At 38.0% G+C, this 12,630-nt stretch overlaps 1 protein-coding gene across 2 annotated transcripts; it reads right to left on the bottom strand.

The window, feature by feature from the left end:
- Positions 1-460: 460 nt before the first annotated feature.
- RBFA (ribosome binding factor A) lies at positions 461-11,297 on the bottom strand. 2 transcript variants are annotated; one of them, XM_034429306.2, is made up of 7 exons: positions 11,022-11,297; positions 9,494-9,536; positions 8,068-8,244; positions 6,015-6,127; positions 4,644-4,728; positions 1,745-1,818; positions 461-1,060 (listed from the first exon to the last, which is right to left on the bottom strand). In XM_034429306.2, exons 1-7 carry the CDS (start codon positions 11,225-11,227, stop codon positions 703-705), a joined length of 1,056 nt encoding a protein of 351 aa, XP_034285197.2. In that variant the 5' UTR covers positions 11,228-11,297; the 3' UTR covers positions 461-702. The 2 variants fall into 2 exon arrangements, with proteins under 2 accessions (XP_034285197.2, XP_060538055.2); XM_060682072.2 differs by lacking the exon at positions 11,022-11,297 and adding an exon at positions 10,636-10,811.
- Between the last annotated feature and the right edge of the window lie 1,333 nt (positions 11,298-12,630).

The following is a 12,630-nucleotide window of genomic DNA, read 5'->3' on the forward strand; positions in this document are numbered from 1 at the left end:
CTTCGGCCCAGTCTACCCAATGCGAAGAGGAAACATCAGGCCAGTGTCGCTTCAGCCCAGTCTACCCAATGCAAAGAGTTAAAATGCCAGCAGTTTGGGGAGTGGCATCAAGCTGGCCATGCCCACCCAGTTGGCCACACCCACTGTCAGCCATTCCCAGTGAGTGGCGTCAAGCTGGCCACACCCACCGTCAGCCATGCCCGCCTGCCCCCCCCCGAGGTCAACCACAGCTCTAATGCGGCCCTCAATGAAATTGAGTTTGACAGCCCTGAACTACATGATTCGCTTAACAACTGCAGTGATTCGCTTAACAACTGTGGCAAAAAATGTAATAAAATGGAGCACAACTCACTTAAGTGTCTTGCTTGTCAATGGAAATTTTAGGCTACATTGTGGCTGTAAGTCAAGTCCTATCTGTATTTTTTTTAGAGCTCTTCTAAGTCAAAAGATTCCACCAGGGTTACAGCAGGTTAACAAGTCAATTTTAATAAAACTAATCAAAGGCTGGCAGAGTGGGATATAACAGCAAACTATAGTTATATAAATAAGGAAAAGGGGAAATGAATCATAAAGGAGGGGAGAAATGAGGGAAACTTCAGCTGAAATATATGCTCCATTCAACAAGACGACGATTGAATGTTTTATAATGGGGTTGTTCAAACAGATCCATAGTTTTATAAAATTCATTTAAAGTTGAGAGTTCTACTTTTCTTTTTCTAATTCACTGCCATCTTCCTTTGCCTGGTACTCTAGTTCCTCATTCTCTGAATATGAAACTTCACTGTCCCAATAATCTTTACTGTATTTCTCCATCAAATACGCCTCAGGATTAAGGTCATCATTGTAAGTTTTCCTAGCTTTCTTCCTCCTCATTTTCTTTTGATGTTGCCGTATCTCAGCCAACTGTGTCTCTAGTACCGAAGTCCCTTCCAGTACCGCCTTCTTTTTCATTTTTTTGTAATCCATTATTTGCTTATTTAATGCTTTATGATCAATTCCAAATAGATTTGTGTGGATGGAGGGCTCCCCATGGGTATCAGCCACGATGGATTTTTCCTCACTGCAAGAAATGGAGTAAATAATGACACAGAAAGGCCTAAGATATCTCATGTTTGCGTATATTCTTGCTTTTCCTTATTCCCTGCAATTTGTACCGCTTGGGGAAGTGTCTCTTACCCTCCCAGAGTTTTTAAGTCCTCCCTGTAGTTAAAAGAGGGGATAACAATAGAAAAACCATGCTGCCTTTCAACTGCACAACTGGAAATTTCTAGTCTTCTAGTAAAAGGCATTTTAATAGATAAAGGTACTCCTCGACTTACAACAGTTCATTTAGTGACCATTCAAAGTTACAGCGGCACTGGAAAAAGTGAACATTTTTCACACTTATGACCATTGCAGCCTCCCCACGGTCACGTGATTTACATTTGGATGCTTGACAACTGTCTCATATTTATGATGGTTGCAGTATCCCGGGGTCATGTGATCACCTTTTGCGACCTTCTGACAAGCAAAGTCAATGGGTAATCCAGATTCACTTAACAACCATGTTCATTAATTTAACCACTGCAGTGATTCACTTAACAAATGTAGCAAGAAAAGCCATAAAGTGGGACAAACCTCACTTAACAAATTTCTCGCTTAACAACATAAATTTTTGGCTCAATTGTGTTTGTAATTTGAGGACTACCTATATTAAGGATATTTTTTCACTAGCTCAGGATTGCACTTGTCAGTACTAATTTACCTGAAATCATTCTGAATTAATTCATTTTCTTCTTCTTCAGGCCCCATGTCAGCAATTGCCAATAATTTCTCAACCTGTAACAATGTAAAAAGAAAGAAAACACTAAAATTGTCCAGAAATAAGACTGTTCTGTCAACAATCAGAATATAAATAATAAATTCTAAATCCCATACATTTTGTGTGTTGGCTTCAAGCATAACACAATGTTAAAAGGAAGACTTCCACTTATTTTGAAAATATTTTCTTGTGGTCAATAGAATTTTTTCAAGGCTCACAAAGAAATGAAATCTCTATCATTTTATGGAAATAATTAAACGTATTAAGAGTTTTTGGGAAAGTTGTGGGACCTCCAGAGGAAGAAATGGTAGACTGAAGATGATTGTTGCAGAATGAAGAGTCAGTGAGTAGAATGGCTCTTCAATACTTCCTTTCTGGACACGGGGAAGGCTTGAGATCACCTACAAATGCTCCAGACAGCTGCTCTTCTCAAGAAGAACACAAAATAGCAGTCTTCAGCACACTTAGAGTTTTGGGAAATGAGAGATCAACTGCCATTGGTACTTTAAAGATGCTGTATTTGCATACTTTCCTTTGTAATCGTTTTGTAGGAGATGACCAGACAGGGCCCAAGGGAAGGGTTAAGTGCATCATCAATTTAGAATCCATTCATCCTCACAAGAGATCTAAGTCCAGCTTTCCTTGAAATCCGTTGTCTCTTATCTATTATCAATTTGCCTTGATTCTTGTTTAGAGGTAACATGAGATAAATTTGCATTCATTTTGGACCTTATTCCGATTTTGTGCATCTGACACACTTTCAGAAATTGCTGCTTTTCAGCTACTAGAAATATTTGGGGTTGACAAGTTTGATAACAACAGATGAGTTTCCTTCAATCCTTAATGAAAGAATTTTTAACTACAAGTTGAAGAACTTAAAAAAAAAGGGATAAACAGCAAAAAGGTGATTAAAACCTTGATTTTAAAAAGTTCAAATAGATTAAGGATTCTTTTTGGAATTAATTATAAAGAATCCTCCTTGTGGGAAAATTCTTTTGTTTTATTTTTTTTTAAAAAAAACATAAGATTCCCTAAGATTGAATTGAAAGAATGGATTAGTAAAAGAAAATCAGATATATAAATAGGAAGACTGGAAAAACATGATAAAGAATATAACACAACTAAAGAACGTTTTAGCAGATATTAAATTAAATTAGTTGAATTTAATACAATTAGAGAAATGGATAAAAGTAGAAGAAAGATTCAAGGAGAAAGATAAGACAGTTAACAAAATTTGAAATGATTATAAAAGAATGTGAGGTGAATGAAGAATATATAGGTAAAGGAAGAATTGGGAATATATATAGAATATTAACTGAATTAGAAGAGCTGGCAAAAAGTTTAAAATTAATTTGGCATCAGATTTAGGAGAAATAAATGACAATGATTGGAAAAATATTTGGAATAGAAGAGTATATAAGAATATGTCAGAGTTAAGGAAAATGGATATAAAGTGATATGGAGGTGGTACTTAACATCACATAAACTAAATCAAATAGATGGTAAATATTCAAATATTTGTTGGAGGTGCAAGAGAGAGGTCGGAACATATAAACACATGTGGTGGGATTGTGATAGTGCACAAAAATATGGGACATGGTGTTTAGAGAGAAAAGAAATCAAGTTCTAGTCTAGAATATTATTTAAAAGGATTAAAAATTAAGATTGTGTGAAATTGGTGTATTTGATCTAGATTAAAATAGGTGTGTTGTTATCTCTGATAATCCTTAATGGACTTTTATTGACACCAGGACTAAAATGACAACGTGTTATGGATGGCTTTATGAAAAGAAGAGATCGTTTGTTGTATTTTAAGAGAAGGTGATAAATTACTAAAAAAATATACTTTTGATAAAGGGGAAAGTCATTTCTTTATATATTTGTTTTCTTTTTCTTAACTACATGCTTACTTTTCTCCTTTTCCTTTTTTCTTTCTTTTCTGCATCTTTCACTCTTCTACATTTAAAAAATGTATTATAATCTTTTGTAATTATAATATTTGATAAAATTACTATTAAAAAAGGAATCTTTGAGGGAGTTACTTAAGATTTTTCTGTAGCTAAATGTATAAGTAGTTCTGATTCACATGAGTTCTGTTCCAGCGTAAACCCAAAGGATTACAAAACTCCAGATAATGAGATCTTGAGCCTTGGGAGGTGGGAGTTAGGTTTTGGAAATTATGGTCATATTCCTCGTGCAAGTGCTTCCTCTACTTTGCTCCACACATAAAACTGCTTAAAGTGCAGTGTTGCAGACAAACTCTGCCCACAGCCGGGAGTTCGATACTGATGGGGCTCAAGCTTGACTCAGCCTTCCATCCTTCCAAAGTTGATAAAATGAGGACCCAGATTGTTGGGGGCAATATGCAAATAATGCTTCTACATTGTGCTATAAAGCGTTATTATGTAAGTCTAAATGCTATTGCTATTCTCCAACAGGTTCCTTAACATAGGTCACAGCAAGTCTCATTGTGTGACTATGAAGCAATGTATGACTCTCTTGCAGCAGCTGGTCGTGCTGCAACTGTTTGTAACTTGGCACCGGATAGTAATCAGAATGAGCCATGTGGTTCTTCAACAATATTGGTTGTCTCTGGTTTAGACAACTTTTTTCCTCCTAATTATGTTACTCTACCTTTACAAAGCATAAGATAGCTATGTACTTTGCATACATATTATACATATACTGTAAACATTTAATATAAATGTAAATTGTATACATGTAAATAGTAGGTTTTTATCTTAAGGTTATAGCCTGTTGTATAGCAAACTACAATTTTAAAGAAAAGAACTTCAATTAAATTACCCTAAAAACACAGATATATAGGAAATTTCTTTCTTACCTCTCTTATAGCCTCCTCTTCTCTGTCCCTAACAAATGTTATTGAAGGAACATTTACCCGGATACGATACGATACCAGAAGATGTCTAGAAAGAAAAAAATAATTTTAACATCCACATGATTACATATGAAGACAACTTAAAAGCATTATCTGCAAACTTCTCTTTTAAAGATGGAGGAAACAGGTTTAAGTTATAAATACACGTAACCCTCGACTTACACCCACAATTCAGCCTAAAGTTTCTGTAACTAAGTTAGGCCAGCAGTCACCAACTGGTGGTTGGTGGACCACCGGTGGTCCGCGAGCAAATTTTGGTGGTCCACAGAAAAATTATTTGCATTTTTTATCTTGCACTAAATCAGAGGTCCTCAAACTATGGCCCCTGGGACAAATACATGCAATGAACGTTTGTGTTGCTGCAGAGAGTCTCCTTCTTCGGGGTCTTTTTGTGTGGGGCAGAGGGGGGCAGAAATTCCGACTTGGGGTCTGTTTTGGTCTCCTGGTGTGGGGCTTTGGGCGAAGGCTGGAGGGAAGTGCCACTAGTGGCAAAGAGTCGGAGGGCCTTGTTCCAGTGGGATTGCATCATGGTCTGGAACTGGCTGACCATCTCAGCCCGCTGAGTCTCCAGGCGCCGATACCTGGCCTTGCACTCCCACAGGACTTCCCTCTGCTTGGAAAGCCTATGCTAGTAGTCCTCAGTGAGGTGTTTCTGCTGAGCCTCCTTCTTGGTCAACTCTTTCTCATGGTGGCTGCTTAGCTCCAGCAATTGCTTCCTGTTGGAGCCCTGAGGAGCCCGGGCGGGCAGGCGAGGAGTAGCAAGTAGAGGCTGGCAAGGTGCCCCTCGACGTGAGTGACATCGAGTTGGCCACGCCCACAAAGTCACATGAAAACCTTGCCACATCCACCCAGCTGGTCATTAGGCAAATCATATTAGTGGTCCGCGGGATTTTTAAAAAGAGGTCCCTGAAGTCCGAAAGGTTGGTGAGCCCTGAGCTAGGCAGTGGGCAAATGAGTTTTCCCCCTTTTATTACCTTTTTTTTTGCCAGAGTTGTATAGTGAATCGCTTCAGTTGTTAAGTGAATCATGCAGTCATTAAGCGATTCTGGCTTTCCCCATTGACATGCTGAAATGGTCATAAGTGTGAAAACCAGTCATAAGTTATTTTTTCAGTGCCATTGTAACTTCCAACAGTCACTAACTGAATAGTTGTAAAGTGAGAACAACCTGTAGGTCATTATTCTGTTAATTCTGGGTGTCAAAATGTGAAGGAGGCCCACTATATTTATTTATAAGTATCCTCCCATCTACAGATCAAAACCAACCAATTCTTTAAGGGATGTTTGCTTGACCATAGATACACCATACCAGTACCTAATATAGGATGCTTTTCTCTGTAGGGCTTGCTGAATACATTCATCCTTTTCCGCATTGCCGGAACTCTTCCAATATATGCGACATACTGCAAAATCTGACGTGAGGGAAGCCTAAGAAATTTAAAATACTAACTTTAAATGCAGATTTCACATTTGGAAGGAGCACCACAAACAATTCTATTACCAAACTGCACAAGTGAAAGAGATTGCTATTAAAAACAGTGCTACCATATCAACCATTGGCAGTGGAAAGAAGATATTTTTTTTACTTCACAGACATTCAAGAAGGAATTATTACCAAGAAAGAAAAATAATATAAATTGAAGAATAATCATTCTGCAAGAAAATGGAAGAAGGTATCGGTTATATATTAACACAGTTTTAGCAAGAAGTACAAGTTCCATTTTAAAGTAGGGAGGTTCCAATATTGCAGATACAATTGAGTTTAATCTTAATTCTGATCAATGGAAAGTACACTATTAATGTGTTGAAGAAATTGATGTCAATACATTTCTACATATTTCATGGGATATATAGAAATGAAATAGTTATAAAGGTAAAGGTAAAGGTTCCCCTCACACATATGTGCTAGTCGTTCCCAACTCTAGGGGGCGGTGCTCATCTCCACTTCAAAGCCGAAGAGCCAGCGCTGTCCAAAGACGTCTCTGTGGTCATGTGGCTGCCATGACTATACCTTCCCACCAAAGATAGTTCCTATTTTTCTACTTGCATATTTTATGTGTTTTCAAACTGCTAGGTTGGCAGAAGCTGGGACAAATAACGGGAGCTCACCCCGTTACACGGCACTAGGGATTCGAACCGCTGAACTGCCAACCTTTCGATCAACAAGCTCAGCATTTGAGCCATCTGAAAGTATCACACCCAACTCTCAAATGACAAAAGCAAGTTATCCATACAATTGGATTTTAATTCAGAGAAAGTCAATCTACACTGAATATAACACATTAACAGGAAAGCAAAATGTCCCATTACTGAAAGCATCAACTATCAGTAGTTAAAAACTAACAAAAACAATGAAGACAGCAGTGAGTTGGGAGTTCTCTGTAAAAGAGCAAAAAATCTTTCCTTTTCCCTGCTGGAAAAGGATGTTTGGGAAGTGATTCTTCCAAAGAAACAAAATCCTGGAGAAAGAATTTAGGGTTAAACACCAATGTAAAGAAACGTACAGGTAGTCCTCGACTTATGACCACAATTGAGCCCAAAATTTCTGTGGCTAAGCAAGACATTTGTTAAGTGAATTTTGCCCCATTTTACTATCTTTTTTGCCACAATGGTTAAATGAATCATTGCAGACCGGAAGTCTGGTTCCCCCATCAGTCTCCTCCTAGCACGGCAACCTTTTTCCTCTACCTGTCTTAACCAAAAGCCCTATCAATTGTGGAGCCGACTAGCAAAAGGGATGAAAGAACCACATGCAGCTCCAGAGCTGCGGGTTGCTGACCCCTGCTCAAGGGGATATCATTCTTATAATAAGGATTTTTTGAAGCCTTTATCTATGACTATTAATAATATATTAAACGAATACTCTATTTTAAGCCCTCCTACTAGATGTAATGGTACATCTGTATCTACAGAGCTTCTCTTCCATAACTTCCAGCAGAATAGGACTGCAAATTAAATGTAAAAGCATAAGCAGGTCTGGTATAAAATGGCATTATCAACTTATAACAAAGATGGGGAACAATGGACCTTTTATGAATTGTGGACTTCAATTTAGAGAATTCCTGAACCAGCCATGCTGGCTCAAGAATTCTGGGAGTTGAAGTCCACGAAGTGATAAAGGGACCATTGTTCCTCACCTCTGACTGATAATATAGTACAACTGTTCTCGATACGTTCGCAATACAATGCAATAAATAAAGGCAATAAACTATAAGTAATACATGTGGAACAGTTCTCAATGCAATTCAATGCAATAAAGTAAATCACAGCAACATCTGCACAGTTTCCTGGACGCAATCACAAAATCAGATGTTTCTGCTTCAACACATAATTAAGGGATTTTGCGGACTGATATGATTTGTACTTGCCTTAAACACTTCCACATTGAGATCATAAAGTTCTTGGCCAGCTAGAGGGGTGCTCAGTAGATCCCGCACAGCTTGAAAAAACAGAATGTCCAAAGTTTTCTTACGAATGCTATCTTGTTTCCTAATCTTTGGAGGTCGTAGCTTTAAAACATCTGTCAAGCTGGATGATTTGTACAGCTTTAAAAAACAAGCGATTGCAGAAAACAGTTTTGGCATTAGGTATAACTTTTTAGACAGGAGTGCATTTCTTTAAGGATCCAGTAGAACTGCCATTGTTTCTCTGCTTTTCATTACCCTTATTTTCCCGTACTTTTAATACCAACCATGCTCCATAATAATTAAGTGGAAACAGCAATTCCTACCATTCTATAAAAACTGAAATGAAAACTAGAAACAAAGAGCTGAATTTCAATTACATCTCATAAGTATACAGCTGAATTTAGATTTCAAGGATTACATATCTATAATAATCAATCACATTTCATTATATTTTAACTTTTAAAAAGGATTGCCTCCTCTATGTGGAGGTCAATCATAACTCAATATTAAACAACAGTTCCAACTATATTTGTTTATCTTATGTGTCTTTATATACAGTATCATATTTTTAAAAGATGTCTATTAGTTTATGGAGGTGACATAATTCTTCTATGTAACCTGATTATGAGCAAGACTTTTCAGCATAGTTATTTCAAATACCTATATTCTTAAATTTTGATATTTTTATATAGATATCCTTTTGAAGAAGAGCTGCATAGCTGGAAATATAGTACAATAGCAAAAACGTAAAGTAAATCAATCATAAATAACCACAAATAATTGGGTATCTACTAAATATCTGAGGAATCTAAAAAAATAGTTAAAAAAAATAAGTCAAATCTAAAAAATAGTCAAATGATCAAAAATAGAGCTGAAGAAGCGTCTTGGATGAGAAGTGAAACATCTTCAAAGAAAAACCAGAAAGTTTAGTTGCCTCTTGAAAAAAGCACTTTTGGGACAACCATGACCTGGATTGACTGAGAATCTCCATAGGCGTTTGTAATTACACTATAAATATTTTGAGTCCGTTTTACAATCTGTAATATCTGTAAATAACAACCTAATGCTGCTATTTAGGTGTTAATGTGGCTTTGTTCAATTCCTATACCATTCCCTGATGAAAACGATGAATGACAAAATACAATAGCGTAACAATTATTTACTTATTTTTAATTCAGTCTGAAATACAATACAACTTCAATGAAAACACAAGTAGCTGCCACTGCTTTATGCAATTATGGAAACGAAAGTTCCATTTTAGGGTTTATTTGAACCCCAAGAAAACCGCATGATTTAGTACAATGATCATAATAGAGGAATTAAACAAAATTTATGAAATGTGCTGATTAAGACATTGCCTTTAGATTAAGGGATTTTTTGTTCTTACCACTTCAGATCCAAGTGTAGGACTAGAATACCAAAACTTCTTCCTTTAAAGATTAGAAAAAAATAACGTTTATGCTTTAATAACTGTAAAAATATATTTTTGTGTGCTATTTCGTAAAATCTACCTCAAAAATAATTTTAACAAGGGCACTAAATAGTTTAAAAAGCGATCACAACTCACTCATTAGTTATACATCGTTCATGAACAAACATGACATGCTTCACCATTAAATCATAATTTACTATTACCCCTTATAGCAGTTTTTCAACTTGGACAACTTTCAGATGTGTGGACTTGAACTCCCAAAATTCCCAGCTTGCATGCACGCTATCTGGGAAATTCTAGGAATTCAAGTCCACACATTTTACACTTGCCAAGTTGAGAAACACTGCCTTACAGGAACACAGTAATAGCGAATCATTAAAGGTTCCTATCACACACAAATAAAAGTCAATTCAGCAAAAGAAGATAGAGTTCCAATCCAAAATTCAGAGCTCCAAAATTTATGAGTTTAGACTCAGTATTTTACAACTGTAAATTTGACCTATGTCACAGCAGACTAACTTAAATACAGACTTATTCATAACAGCTAAACAGGCAATAAAGCATTTATTATTGTCAGATGATTGAGTAGTAGTCAAAGCATTGGCCAATAGGAACTGTACACAAGCAGATATTGTCCTAATCAGTGTAATTTACTTATTTGAAATGTCAACTGAATCACTGAGGCTGCCTTCCAAAACCACGCAAAGGATGGCACTGTAAGGTTGACACTTAAATATCTTTAATTTGGAACCAATTTCGTGTAACTAAGTACAGGTAGTCCTCAACTTACACAACAGTTCACTTAGTGATCGTTCAAGGTTATGTCACTGAAAAAAGTGAGTTATGACGATTTTTCACACTTATGACTGTTGCAGCATCCCCACTGTCATGTGATTTATATTCAGACGCTTGACAACTGACTCGCATTTATGACAGTTGTAGCGTCCCAGGTCCTGTGATTCCTTTTTGCGACCCTCTGACAAGCAAAGTCAATGGGGAAGCCAGATTCACTTAACAACAACGTTACTAATTTAACAACTGCAGTGATTCGCTTAACAAATGCGGCAAGAAAAGTCGTAAGATGGGGCAAAACTCACTGAACAAATTTCTCACTTGGCAACATAAATGTTGGCTTCAATTGTGGTCGTAAATTGAGGACCGCCTGTACAGCTTGCTTCTGAGTATATTATAAGGCGTAGAATTGCAAGTGCAACGTCTATTATTTCAGAGAACGATGGGGGATCGGATGATCCAGAGAAATTGGATCAAACTTCTGTTAACAAGAAAAAAAATCAGGAGGGCTTTAATTCAGAAGGAAGAATTGCGACCAGGCTTGTAAGGGATCTGTTAGGAGGACGATCCTGCCTATCACGCCGCAGAGGAGGATTAAGCGAGGCAAACATTTCCTATCCACGAAGCCATTTATCGCTCCGCAGTTCAGCACCCGTTCGTGTTCGGGTGCAAACGGAGGGGATCCACTCACTTTTTTTTAACGAGGAACTTTTTGAGCAACTCGCTAGGGGACCGGCAGAGTCGTCTGGAACAGTGCAGAGCCCGAGAACAGCCGGGGCAGGTTATCCCGGAGGGGCTTCCCAAAGCGGGAAGCAACCAAGGCAAACTCGCCTGCTTTCTTGCCGAGGTGAGAGCGAAAGTGGCGGCCGCCGTCAAGCCATTCCGAACGTTCCACATTGTAAACCAGAGTTCTAGAACGCCTGGGAAGGCGGGGCCGAACCGTGAGCCGCGCTTCCTCCGGATGCGCCCACACGACGACGCCTGTAACAGAGCTCTTTCTACAGCGCCTCCTAGCGATTAGGAAGGACTTCTTGGAGACATGAGTTTCGACAAAGTCACCACGTTTATGGTCTGTAGAGATTCTCCGTCATCCAGGGCTGAGGTCTCCAACCTTGGCAATTTTAAGCTTGGCGGACTTCAACTCCCAGAATTCCCCAGCCAGCTTGCTAGCTGGGGAATTCTGGGAGTTGAAGTCCTCCAGGCTTAAAATTGCCAAGGTTGGAGACCCCTGATCCAGGTCATGGTTGTCCCAAAGGTGCTTTTTCAGGAAGCAACTGGACTTTCTTGTTTTTTTCTTTTGAAGACGTTTCGCTTCTTATCCAAGAAGCTTCTTCAGCTCTGACAGGATAGTGGAGAATGGAAGGATTGATATTCCTTGCAGACAGCTGGTAAAATTGAAAGACCACAGGAACCAGGAGCACCACTCAGGTGACCCTGAGGATATAGATAAACTTCCAAGAGCTTCAAGGACCCTCTAAAAGGATGCAAATGACCAGTAGTTTGCAAGGAGTATCAATCCTTCCGTTCCCCACTATCCTGTCAGAGCTGAAGAAGCTTCTTTGAGGATGAAGGGAAACAATAATAAGGATATAATAAATTATACTAGAATATGATATACTGGTATACTAGATTCTGTAACCATTAGGTTCCTGTAATACATATATGCCTTTGTATTTGTATCATATATATTATGTCTTTATATTTGTATCTCCTGTAACAAACATATTCTGTTATTAGTAATGTATCTGGTATTTGTCAAACATATGTTCCTGCCATTTGATCTGAACCCATATCAATCTTCTTCCTGTTTTTCTTGTGCCATTTAAGAGCATGGTACATATCTCAGTTGGAACTGCAGACATCATCCAAGGGATAATTTACACTTCAGCTCTAACTTACAACTTTGATCTGTATAAGCTCCTTCCTTGTAGAACCAAGAGCCAAATGAGCAATTGGGAGAACAAAGGAATGCTCAAGGAAAAGATAACGCTAATTGAGAGGCTTCTATTCCTTTGCAGGGCAACAAGGAATATACAAACCTAAACTAGGAGGCCAGAATTGGGTACTAAGCTGATGTCTCTGAGGTCCCCTCTGAGGTAGGGAAGGTATGGTGTCCTAAAAGGACGCCATACCTTCCCCAAGAAGGCTATCTCCTCACATGAATTGTATCTGTATGTTCTGGATATAGTCCCATCCAGTACTTTGTTTTTGGCCATAAATAAAATCTGCTTTTTTTTGCAAGCCTCGTCTTGAGTCTCTCTCTTTGGCATTCTGGTGACTCAAGTATATTTTGGGACCTT

Source organism: Pantherophis guttatus, chromosome 3, assembly GCF_059756535.1.
Source record: "Pantherophis guttatus breed Tessera chromosome 3, ASM5975653v1, whole genome shotgun sequence".
NCBI classification, from domain to species: domain Eukaryota; kingdom Metazoa; phylum Chordata; class Lepidosauria; order Squamata; family Colubridae; genus Pantherophis; species Pantherophis guttatus.